The following is a 13,077-nucleotide window of genomic DNA, read 5'->3' as shown; positions in this document are numbered from 1 at the left end:
GGATTGTTGTATTCTCTGTGTGGCTTAGTTTTTCAGATCTTTGCTGTGGAGGGACAGCATGGTGCCTCTGCCTGGAGTGCCATTTTCCAGAACTCCCTCCCTTTCTTCTTTTTTGATGTGTGCACGTATTGCTGTAAATTGTCCTCTGAGGATGCCTTTGCTATGTCCCAAAAGTTTTGGTATGATGTGTTTTCATTCTGTTTTGATTCTAGGACTTTTTTTATTCCATCTCTGATTTCTTCTATTACCTAGTGATATGTAAGCATGGCGTTATTCAGTTTCCATGTAATTGATTTTTTTCCTTACTCTTTCTGTTGTTAATTTCTACCTTGATGGCGTTGTGGTCAGAGAAGATACTTTGTATTATCTCAACGTTTTGGATCTTGTTGAGGATTGCTTTGTGGCCTAAGATGTGGTCTATTCTGGAGAACGTTCCATGTGCATTGGCAAAGAGTGTGTACTTTGCAGCTGTAGGGTCGAGTGTTCTATATATGTCTATGAGTTCAAGTTGGCTGATTGTGCCCTTTAGGTCTTCTGTATCTTTGCTGAATTTCTTTTTAGACGTCCTGTCCTTTACCGAGAGTGGTGTGTTGAAGTCTCCGACTATTATTGTGGATCTGTCAATTTCTCTTTTCAGTGCTGTTAAAGTTTGTTTTATGTATTGGGGAGACCTGTCATTGGGTGCGTAGATGTTTATTATGGTTATGTCTTCATGATGGATCATCCCCTTAATTATTATATAGTGTCCTTCTTTGTCTTTTATGGTGGATTTTGTTTTAAAGTCTATTTTATCTGAGATTAGTATTGCCACTGCTGTCTTTTTTGGTAGCGGTTTGCTTGATATATTTTTTTCCATCCTCTGATTTTTAATAAATTCACATCTTTGTTTCTAAGGTGTGTCTCTTGTAGACAGCATATTGATGAATCCTGTTTTTTTATTCCATCCTGTCACTCTCCATCTCTTTATGGGTGCATTGAGGCCATTTACATTCAGTGTAATTACTGATAGGTGTGAGTTTATTGCTGTCATTTTGTAGTTTTTTTTCTTTTTTTTTTTTTGGTGCTGACATTTTCTTTGTTGGTCTCACTCTCCTGTGCTGAATTCCTTTTGTTTGTGCTTTTTTTCTTTTGTTATTGTAGATTTCATTTTTACTGAGACTTTATGTTTTTCATCTTTATTTTTATGAGTTGGTTTGTTAACTTTCTTTGTGGTTACCTTGAAATTTAACCTTATCTTCCTAGGTTTGAACCATTCTATTATTACTAGGTATCGCCTTGTCTGCCTCTCCATTAGAAGGTTCTATACCTACACCGTTTATTCCCTCTTTTATTGTTCTGATGTTGTTGTCATTTACAGATCAACCTCTCTGGTTCCCTATCGTAATTATTTTCATTTTGGATAGTCCTTCAGAGTTCATTTCCTAGATTAGTATCTGGCTGGTACAATCCTGTGTCCTAGATTCAGCCTTTGAGCTGATGTTGTTTGTTCTTAGTTTGAAGAACTCCCTTTAATAATTCTTGTACATTTGTTTTTGATTTACATAGTCCATTAATTTCTGTTTATCTGGAAATGACCTAATTTCATCATCATATTTGAACGAGAGTTTTGCAGGATATATTGTTCTTGGCTGGCAATTTTTTTCTTTCAAGATTTTATATATGTCATCCCATTGCCTTCTTGCCTGCTTGGTTTCTGCCGAATAATACAAGCTTAGTCTTGTGTTTCTCCTCTGCATGTGACTTTTGTTTTTCTCAAGCTGCCCTCAGGATTTTTTGTTTGTTTTTGGTTTTAGCGAATGTGATTATGCTAAGCCTTGGTGATTTTTTGGGGGGGGTCTATCCTATATGGGGTTCGTTGAGCTTCCTGGATGGTCAGTATTTCATCTTTCAGGATATTGGGGAAATTTTCTGTCAGCAATTCTTCAAAGATTCTCTCTGTGTTTTCTGTTTTCTTCCCCTGTTCTGGAACTCTCATCACTTGAAGATTTTTGTTTTTGATTGTATCCCACATAATTCTCAAGCTTTCTTTATTTTTCTTTGTTCTTTTTTCTGATTTTTCCTCAAACAGAGCTATATCCAAGTGTTTGTCTTCAATTTCACTGATCCTGTCTTCCATCATTTCAAACCTGTTCCTCAGCCCTTCTATGACACTGTCCATTTCTGAAATCTTGTTGTTTATGTTTTGGATTTCTAATTGTTGTTTTTGTGTGATTTCTAGTTGTGAATTTATTTTAGCATTCTGTTCCTGTATTATTTTCTTGAATTCTTCCATTTATTTGTCTGTATTTTCCATGAATTTGTCTGCCTTTTCCACAAACTTGCCTATGTTTTCCTCATTTTTGTCTGCTTTTTTCTTCGAGTCTTGGATAATTCTGAATATTAAAATTTGAATTCCCTCTCAGGTAGTTCTAGTGCCTTTTCTTCTACTGGAAAGACATCTGGTGTTTTATTTTTGATGCCTACTGGAACCATCCTGTCCTGTTTTTGTATATGTTTTTATATTGTTTGCTGTCTTTGGGGCATTCAGTAGTTATTTTCATCATTTGTTGATTATAGATTTGTTTGTTTCATCCTGCTGTTTTGTTTTATTTGGTTATGTTTGAGCAGGTGGGCTGTGCGTTGTTTGTTGTTTGCTCATCTGTGGGCTCGATACTTTTCACCTCCTTCTCCAATGGGCAGGGTCAGTCACTCAGGTATGGTACAGCAGAGCAGGTGCTACTGAAGGGGAGTTGCTGGGATGGGTTGTTTGTGGCACGTATTATGGCTGACAGGGTGGGCTTGGAATCAGTGCATGGCAGGTTCTGGTAGGCTGTGCCTGTGCTGCGTGGGGATGTGATGTTCAGTGCACAGTGCAGGTAGGCGGGGGGTGGGGGGACTGTGATGTGTGGAGGTAAGATGGGTTTGGGAAAGAGGAGAAAGTGGAGAAACAGGATCCAAAAACATGGTCTCAAACAAAAAAGAGTGCTAAGGGAGCTTGCTACTGGAGTGGAGAGATGAGAGACTGGGAAATGGAGAAAAGGAAAAATGAAGAAAAAGAGTAAAAGAAAAAAATGAATAAATCAAGAAACTTGGAATGAAGAAAGACAAAAAGGGAAAAAGACAGGGAAGGAAACAAAACAAAGAAACAAATAAACAAAAAGAAACCAAAACCAAAAAGGAAAAAAAAAAAACACAAGAAAAAAGAAATGCCCCCAGGGATGTCACTGTGAGTCTGTGTAGAGTAAGGGAGTATCTAACAAGCCACACGGCACTGCCCGGCCAGAAGGGGCCCCCAAACCAAGAAAAGAAAAAGAAAATAAACAATAAATCAAAACAGAACAAACAAATGAACAAACAAAAAAAGCTCCGAGGGTCCCACCAGAGTGGTGGCATGGACCGGGAAGCAGTTCCACAGTTGTGCAGTGCTTCGCAGCCCCCCAGGAAGAAGCAAAGATGGCCACAGAGCCAGGTACTTGAGAGAAAGGAGGGGAGGTGGTGAGTAAGGAAGAAATCTAATGAAGCAGAAAAAAGCAACACCAGAAGTCAAAACGGCACTCAGGGAGCTGGACATTATGGGTTGGTGGAATCCAAGTGATATGGGGGTAAAGCCAGTGCTTCCTGGCCAAGAGACTGTGGCTGCAGGAAGCAGAGGAGGCTGAGTGGGGGTGAAGAAGGGTGGGGGCTGGGAAAGCATATATTGTTGGTTAATGGTTGTTCTGTCTCCTTCTGGAAGCTCCGTGAAGCTGCTTTCCTGTACCCCTTGTTTGCCAATCTCTGATAGGAGTCCAAGATGGTGGATCCGTGCTGCAGTAGCTGATAGGGGACCTCTGCATGTATCTCTCCTTGCTCTTTGTTCTCGGTCAGTTTCTTATTCTTTTTGGTGCTTGGCTGAGTTCTTTATCTCTTCATTTGATACTTAGGGTTTCAGCACTGACGTGTGACTCTGTTTGACTTAGTTTTTCAGATCTTTGCTGTGGAGGGACAGCGTGGTGCTTTTTGACTGTAGCGCCATGTTGCCCGGGAGTCCCTCAATGTTTTTAATGACTACGCTTCTTCAGCTTTCCCTTTAACATTTGAGATCCCTTGGCTTCTGATGGAGGCCTCAGTCAGAGGGAGGAGGTGGAGAGAGGAGTGTGTGTGTAAAAACGAGAATATCAGAGGTGTCTGTTCGAACTTCTCCAACCTCCCTCCTCAATCCTGACAATCACACCCTGCACCACTGAGATTCTGATATATGTCCCCAGGGCTGAGATGCTGAAATCACTCTCTTTAAGCATGTCTACTTTGAGTTTCAGAATTATCTCTCCTAATGTCTGCTATATGTCTCTGCTGAAATACCTCACAAGTATCCCAGACACAGTTTTCTAAAACTTACATCATCAACCATCCTCTTCTTACCCTCAAAGGCTGCTTTTCTTGGAATTCCTTACCTTTGTAATATGGTATACTCTCTACTCAGTCATTCAAGCTAGAAAGTAGATGTTAGTAAATAATATCATAAAATGACACAAAATTGTTGAACATTTACTTTGTGCTGGGCACTATTGTAAGCTATACATATATTTTCCTATTTATTGCTCAAAACAACTCTCTGAGTTAATGCTAATGTTAGCCCAATTTTATATATGAAGAAAGCGGAGCAAAAGTAGTTGAGTAAATTCTACAATATCACACAGCTAGTAAGTGGTGAAGCCAGGATTCAAAGCCCAGCTGTCTGGATCCACAGCACATACCCAACCTCTATATTCTCTCTATCAGAAAACTATTCAAGGCAAAGAAAGCATATTTTGCATTTCAGACTCTGCCTTCCCAAAGTCTCTTTTCTTATTGCATTATATTACCCAAGACCTGATTCTTTCTTTTAGCCTGGAGTTGATTTTTATAACATAATATACCATCTGATGCTCATCTACCATATGAAAGTTTCAGTCTAAAGAAGAAGTGAACAGTAGCCTGAGAACATGAAGAGTGAAAACAGATGAAGCTGCCACCATATTCCTGAAATTCAGTTTCTTTCCTATAAGGTAAATGAGTAGAATAGTCCAAAGAAATGTAAGAATGGTTCAACATTCTCAAAAGCAAGTTGAAATCTATTTTCTGACCTACTGATTTCAAAAGGCAGAGACATAATTATTTTTTAAAAATACTAGAACATACCTGTGTTGAGGCTGTAAACCGTAAATGTCATGGTTAAATTGTGCATTTAATTTATTCTCAGCCCATCTGTTGATTAAAAATGTCGGGTAGAGTTTGTTGAGGACAGAGTTAAAACGAGTCAAGAGAACGGTGTCCACGGGCATCCCGTTATCCCAGACCCAACACCAAATCCATGTACCCCGCCTTGTGCTGAGGAATACCTAGGAGTAAATACAAATAAATTAAAAGTAGCTGCCTCACAATATAAGTTTTCTTTCATAACATCCTTTTCTCAGTACCTCATGTATCTTTTATTTGTCTCACTAGGAAAAATGAATAAGAACTCTTTTGCCTTTTTACCAGGTATACAACAGATATAGTCACAGACAGATACACACACAAACCCAGGCACACACCTAACATATTGCTTATGGCTCCAGAGATCTGCCCAAGCCTCCCTCTGGATCTCACCCACTATTCCTTTGAATATTCTCCAAAGCAATATTTAAAGCCTGGACTCTCTTAAGTTTCAAATTCTGAGAAAACAAAATAATGCAAAAAGACTAGAAATCAACAAATTGACACATGAAGTCCCATCCATCTGCTAATTACAGTATTGTAGCATTTATAACATATAATTAATCTGTGTACCTAGAAATTTAGGTACATAAGGGATCAGAGTTGGGAGGTAATGTCAAGTGTCACGTCAATGAACATTAAAAGGATTTTAAAAAGTGGTTTTCTGTTATGCTCCTTTTTAAAATTCTTGGCTGAGCCAATGAAGCTCACATTCTTTGGTAAAAATAAACAATATGCCAGTCATTAAAGTTTGAAAAATTTATTTTTTGTTCCATTCTCACTGTTTTTGGAATGGATTACCAAAATGTCTTCCAAGTATGAAGAGATAATTACCCATCAGAACTGAAGCAATGTAAGAACATGCTACACACATGTCATACAATACTTCCATCTCAGAGGGCTTTGGGCAGGCTATACCGAGAAGAGCATTTTAGGAGCCAAACCTGTGTGGCTACATGACTGAGCTCAATTGCCAAATCAGCTGCAGAATTTCCAATGCTGATCACAATAATTCTCTTCCCCTGAAATTTCTCTGGTATCTTGTATTCCCAACTGTGCATATATTGACCTTTGAACTTCTTGATCCCTGTGGGTAAGAAAAGAATTGCTCAAGCCTTACCCAAAAAGAGGTCTGGCTTTTGTCCTCAGCTACTGGGAGGTGATGTGTAGGCATCTGAATGTCCTACCTGATAAGAGTGTCTTTACCTGAGAGCCTTGGCCATCAGACAGTCTAACAATGGGATTTATGATGGGGGCTTTGGAATATGTTATATAAGTTGCAACCTCTGGAGTAAGTGGAGACTAAAGGTATTAGCTTGACACCTGGGACGGACTGGAGACTAAAGGTCAGCCATGTGGATAGTATGTGATTGAGCTCCAATAAAACTCTGGATACCAAAGGCTGAGGTGAGCTTTCCTGGTTGGCAATACTCTGTGCATGGTTACACATCATGGCTTGGAGAAGGTTACACCATCCATGATTCCACTGGGAAAAGATGACTGGAAGCTCCATATTTGGACCCTTCCTATGCATTTTTCATTCTCTACATTTCTTCCTTTGGCTAATTTTGACCTGTATCCTTTATGTGTAATAAGTCATTAGCATAATAGCTTTCAGTGAAGTCTGTGAGTTCTTCTAGAAAATTATCAAACCTGAGGGAGGTTGTAGGGTTCCCCTAATTTGTCACCAGTTGGTCTGAAGTGAGGGTGGTTTGGGGAAACTCTTGGTATCAGAAGTGTTGGGCAGACTTGGCAGTCTAGAGGACTGTGCCGTCAACTGCACAGTTTGACTAACTCCAGGTAATCCTATTGAAACATCTCATTTATTGGTCTACTGATGATAGTTCTGTGGACTGTGCTTGCCAGCCATCAACAGACAGAATGAATCTTCTTACAGTTTTGTTCTAGATTGTAAATTCCATCCTCAAACAAAGCCCAGGCTTCTAAGAAATTTAGATATCTCATTTTTGCCTCCTTTTCATTCATCTGTATACTGCCAAGTACTCAAGAGGAACTCACTCTTATTAGGTAATACATCTTCCTGACCTGTCATCCCTGTTATTTACAACTACTGCACAAGACCAATTCTTTATGTTTTGCTTTCTGACCCAAGCTTCATCCTTGTCTACCTTGTTTTCATCTCCTCCTGGACACAGTACACCCTTCTTGCTAGCACTATCCACTCTGCTCTCCCTCTGGGGCAAAGGCTTTAACATCACCCACAGAATCTGAAGCTAAGAGGAAGTAAGCACTTCCTATTTTTGACTAAAATACATTTGCTCTGATTTAAAGAGAAGCCTCACGTGGCAAAGCCACAAAATTGGCTGATTAAAAACTGGCATTTCATTTTTTAAACTACATGTGGTCTGTACATATGGGCTTTTCCTGCTCTGCTTGTGACACTGGACAGCCCTACTTGGTCCTGATTGTGGTTCAGCCTTTGCCCTGTTCCTTTATCCCCACAAGATTACTCAAATCTCCCTTTCTCATTGAAGCCACCTGATCTAATATAGCAACATAGTCTCCTACCCCAAAAGCTTCATCCCTCTTTCCTGCTTAATTTTTCTTTTCAACAACTGTCACCTCCAACGTACTTATCCTATTTGTTTCTGTCTCCATCCCCTACCAAGCAAACTCCTTGAGGGAGAGGTTTTGCCTGTTTTGTCTCTGCTAAATCTCTGGCACACAGTCAGTGCTGAATAAGCATTTCTTGAATGAATGTTGAATGAATGAATACAGAAATATTTAAATCTCTAACTAAGTAAATAAAAAATATATTTCTCTTGAGCATTATTACCTTCTCTATCTTTAACAGTGGGAAACAGGCACTCATAGCAAGTAGGGGGGACTCCAACATCTCCTGAAAATCCCAGAAGTGTCTAAGCTTCAGCCTTCTCCAGGGAGACTGAGTATATATCCTGCTTCTAGAGGGAAACAGGGAGACCTCATGCTAGTAAATCATTCTGGCACTGTTCCTTGCATGCAGAGTTTTTAAGGTTCCAAATGGTAAATAATAGTATTGGCAGTTGTTCTGATATGCATGGTGACACGAACACATAGCCATTTTTATTCATAGTGCTAAACACACACACACATTTATAAATAAAGCTAAATCTTAAAATATTTTCTGTAGCTGCGACCTTACTGTTTACTCCGAACTATGATCAACACCCAACAATTCCCACATTTTAGCTTCAAATTGTGGTACACCATAGAGCTTTTCTCTCAAAATAAACCAAAGTGGTGGTGATGAGATATTAGTAATTTTTATTTTCAATTTGTAACATTATATATTATTTGAGTGGTCTTTCAAAGAGCATGCATTTCTTTATAATCAGGAAAATGTATATTTATTTTGAAAATATAGTGACTGTCAGAGTTATAAACCTTCTTCAAAAATAACAACAGCAACAATGACAAAACCCTACAAAATCATTGCCTTAGAGATCTATATGACATACCTGGAAAGTTGTGGAGTGGTAAGAATGGATCAGCATAAAAGCCAGTGCACACCATGATCCCATCAAAGACATAGGATTTCTGCTTCCCTTCAGCCTCTACCACAACATCCCACTGTCCTGTGGAGGAGAAGTCGGGGCGCTTCCTCACACCACGTATCTTTGACTGGGGATGAGACAAACCTAGACTCATGAGAACTGCTCCCAATTTCCCTCCTTTCCCAGGATTCTCGATCTCAATGAATAAAGTTGGTTGTAGCTACTCTCCCTAAGCAAATTTCCATACCTAGGGTTTCACAAAAAAAATTTCTTTATAATTGCCTTTCCCTACCAACACCTTTTGAAGTAGAGGCATGGTCTGGTTTGCTCCAATTGTGATTTTGAATTTAGTTAGTTGTGAGCCAACACTCGATGTCCAGTCTGGTGTTTTAGCTAAACCACCATACTTTTTTTCCTGAAGGAAATGAGAAGAGAAGCTGCCCTAACTGTATGTAAAGTTAACACCGTGGTGGTGTAGTCACCTCCAAGACTGAGGAGACAACTTACCACACTTTGCCCTGGCCTGGCTCTTGACTCTACCAAAAGTGTTCCACAGTCCCACTTACCAGAAACTGGATGTATTTCATAAGGTTAAAGTGTTTCGTGTACATCCTGAGGTACTCCAAGATTCTGGAATTGTGCACATAGTTGGGATAATGATCAGGGAATGGGAAATCACTATAGGCAGTCATTTCCTTGGAAGTGTTGCAGATGACAGATTTATAGATACTTGGCCTGCCACTGTCAGTCTTCTCCTATCAAGAAAAAAAGGTTTTTATAATAGAAGAGTAACAGTTAAAAAAGGTATCTCTGTATATGTCAAATTGTGAGGTACTTGGCTGAGTTCTTTCAAAGAAAGTAAAGTTAATTTTCCATTGCCTTTACTAAGAGATATGATATCTTATGGTAAAAAAGAGCAAATAATTTTGTGGGGAACACACAGAAAGACATGAAGAGAAAAATATTAATAGAACACCATGACAGTTAAACCAGTTGCCATTGAGTTGATTCTGATTCATGGCAACCCCATATGTGTTAGAGTAGAACTGTGCTCCATAGGGTTTTTGATGGATGATTTTTTGGAAATTGAGATCCAAACCTTTCTTTCTTTTGAGGCACTATGGGTGGACTCACATATAGAACACCAGAGGGTGAAAATAACAGAGGACATAAACTGCCTCTGCCCACAGAGCTGGATGGGAGTCAGAGTCCTAGACTGAAGGGTGGCTGGAGAGTCCTGGTTGAGAGATAGTCAGGAAGTCCTGCTTGTGGTGACTGATGAAAAAGGACAAAGAGCATAATAAGAATAACTTAATTTTTTACTTTTTAATTGCATTTTTTCTAATTACAAAGTTGAGGAATCGGACTGAGTGGTGGGAGGAGAGGGAGACAGTTCTGAAGAAGTGAGAAGTGCTGGACCCCGGCTGGAGCCACAGCTCTTCAGCCCAGACTGGGTCTGAGGTACGCAGTGAAGCAGGCAAACAGCTGTGCTTGCACTCAGGAGGCAGTTTCCACATTGAGAGAGGTCCGGCAGCAGAGATTCTGCTTGGACACTCCGAACCAGTGAAAAGCAGCTCCCAGGTGGCTAAAGATAAGTACATGCGTGCGGCCTTTCACTGGGATTTAAAAAAAAAAAAAAAAGCCCAGTTGGGAAAAATCTCTCTCCCTTTTACCTCCTCCCTCCCTGCTCTGCACTGGAAGTCCGCTGGGCCAGAAGTGGATCCCAAAATGTGTTCTGACCCATCCTCTTGGCCTTGAAGAGGGAACAAATAAGCTACTGGCTCCCCTAAGCCAGGAACTCAGGGTCGGCACAGCTCCTTTGCTAGGCACGGGCATAAGGGGTCCACAGACTTTGAGTGCCTTACAGCCCTGTATAGACTTGTGGGGACCCATCTTAACAGCATTAGCCCTCACTACCACAGTACAACAAGGTAAACATCTGAAGTTTAACTTCAACAGTTTCAGCTGTGAAGTGGCAGATTTGTGACCGTCAATACAGCCCTGCCCCTTAAGCAGGTACCTTTACCAATCCACATCAGGGGCCTGAGGACTAGTGGTGTCACCTATGCCACCTAGTCACCTGCTACAGGAGTCCAAGAAAAAGTGGTGCCCTCGAATCTTTACAGCCAGCAGGGTGGGGTGCTCATAGTCTGGCTGCAAAACTCAACTACCTACTCATCCTAGGGAATAGGGACATGCTTTCCTTTCAGACTGTCAGGGGTAGCCTTCAGCTCCCTGCCTGGCTCAACGTGTGACTCCCTACCACAGCCAGATATCAGTGCCTACACCAATCACCCATGCCTCTCTAAGACTGTAGGTGAGAACCTGAACCACACACTTGGTGATCGACTGCCTGGACACCTGAGCTGAACCCATATAGGAAAATTTAACAGAATCCTGTGTGCACATACTTAGTTACAGAACTAACTACCTGGTGACAGGACATTAGAGCTTCAAAGGTGCCAATAATCAAACTAGCACACACGAGCAGCCTATTGGGGCATATCAAAACAAAACAAAACAAAACAAGAAGCTAGGACTCACTAAACAAATATAAAATAAAATTATAATAACTTATTCATGGCTTGGAGACAACAGTCAATATCAAATCACATAAAGAGGCAGTCCATGATGGCTTCAGCAAGCTCCCAAAATAAAGAATCGATAAATTTAATGGAGGAAGAGAATTTCTTGGAATTACCAGAGGCAGAATACAGAAGATTAATATACAGAACTCTTCTAGAAATTAGAAAGGAATTCAACAAAATGCACAAACTTCCAAAGAACATACAGAGAAAGTAGTAGTGGAACATGAAAAAAGTTATTCAAGACCATAATGACAAATTTAATAAGCTGCAAGAATCCATAGAGAGACAGCAATCAGAGATCCAGAAGATAACAATAAAATTTCAGAATTAGACAACTCAATAGAAAGTCATAGGAGCAGAATTGAGGCAGTAGAAGCTAAAATTAGTGACATTGATGATAAAGCAATTGATGCCAACTAATTTCAGGAAACATCAGATAAAAAAATGAAAAAGAATGAAAAAACTCTAAGAGTCATGTGGGACTCTATCAAAAGAAATAACCTACGAGTGATTGGAGTACCAGAACAGAGGGGGATAACAAAAATACAGAGAAAATCGTTGAAGATTTGTTGACAGAAAACTACCCTCATATCATGAAAGACTAGAAGGTATCTATCCAAGATGCTCATTGAAGCCCACATAAGGTAGATCCCAAAAGAAAGTCACCAAGACATATTATACTCAAAATTACCAAAACCAAAGATAAAGAGAGAATTTTAAGAGCATCTAGGGATAAATGAAAAGTCATCTACAAAGTAGAGTCAATTAGAATAAGCTCAGACTACTCAGCAGGAACCTTGCAGGCAAGAAGGCAATGGGATGACATATATAACGCCTTGAAGGAAAACAACTACCAGCCAAGAATTATATATCCAACAAAACTGTCTCTCAAATATGAAGGCGAAATTGGGGCATTTCCAGATAAACAGAAGTTTAGGGAATTTGCAAAAACCGAACCAAAATTACAAGAAATACTAAAGGGAGCCTACGGTTAGATAATCAATAACATCAGATAACTACGCAAGACTAGAACACAGGACAGAGCAACCAGATATTGACTCAGATATGGATATCGAAAATACTTGAAAGCTAAAACATTGAAAATAGGGAAACAGAGATATCAATACGTAAAAAAGGAGAACATTGAAACAAAAACAGAGACTTAAAAAATGCAGACATTGATTTTTCATATGGCGGGGAAGTTAAGGTGATATAAAATAATAAAAGACTGGTATAAACTTAGAAAAATAGGGGTATATATGAAGGTAACCATAAAGGAATCTAACAATCCTACAAATCAAAATAAAAAACTAGAAAAACATAAAGACCCAGCAAACACAAAATCTATAACAATGAAAAAGATGAAAAAAAAAATACATAAAGAAAAACGACTCAGCACAGAAAATTAAGGGGAACAAAGAAACTGTGAACAACACATAAAAAGAGACATCAGGATGACAGCACTAAACTCATGCCTATCAATAATTACGCTGAATGTAAATAGCCTCAATGCACCAATAAAGAGACAGAGAGTGGCAGATTGGATAAAAAAGCATGATCCATCTATATGCTGCCTACAAGAGACGCACCTTAGACTTAAGGACACAAACAGGCTAAAACTCAAAGGATGGGAAAAAAATATATCAAGTAAACAACACTCGAAAAAGAGCAGGAGTGGCAATATTAATCTCTGACAAAATAGAATTTAAAGTAAAATCCACCACAAAGGATAAGGAAGGGCACTATATAATGATTAAAGGGTCAATACACCAGGAGGACATAACTATAATAAATATTTA

The 13,077-nt window shown here is 39.5% G+C and overlaps 1 protein-coding gene across 1 annotated transcript in view; it reads right to left on the bottom strand.

The window, feature by feature from the left end:
* The window catches only part of LOC101341016 (dimethylaniline monooxygenase [N-oxide-forming] 5-like), a 43,364-nt gene that overhangs the window by 25,681 nt on the left and 4,606 nt on the right, over window positions 1-13,077 (bottom strand). The window contains 4 exon segments of the mRNA XM_012558203.1: window positions 5,137-5,336; window positions 6,138-6,280; window positions 8,655-8,817; window positions 9,257-9,445. Coding sequence (XP_012413657.1) covers window positions 5,137-5,336; window positions 6,138-6,280; window positions 8,655-8,817; window positions 9,257-9,445 — 695 coding nt within the window.

Source organism: Trichechus manatus, unplaced genomic scaffold, assembly GCF_000243295.1.
Source record: "Trichechus manatus latirostris isolate Lorelei unplaced genomic scaffold, TriManLat1.0 scaffold00145, whole genome shotgun sequence".
NCBI classification, from domain to species: domain Eukaryota; kingdom Metazoa; phylum Chordata; class Mammalia; order Sirenia; family Trichechidae; genus Trichechus; species Trichechus manatus.
The sequence above is the reverse complement of the archived record's forward strand: the minus strand, read 5'-3'. Positions and strand labels throughout refer to the sequence as shown.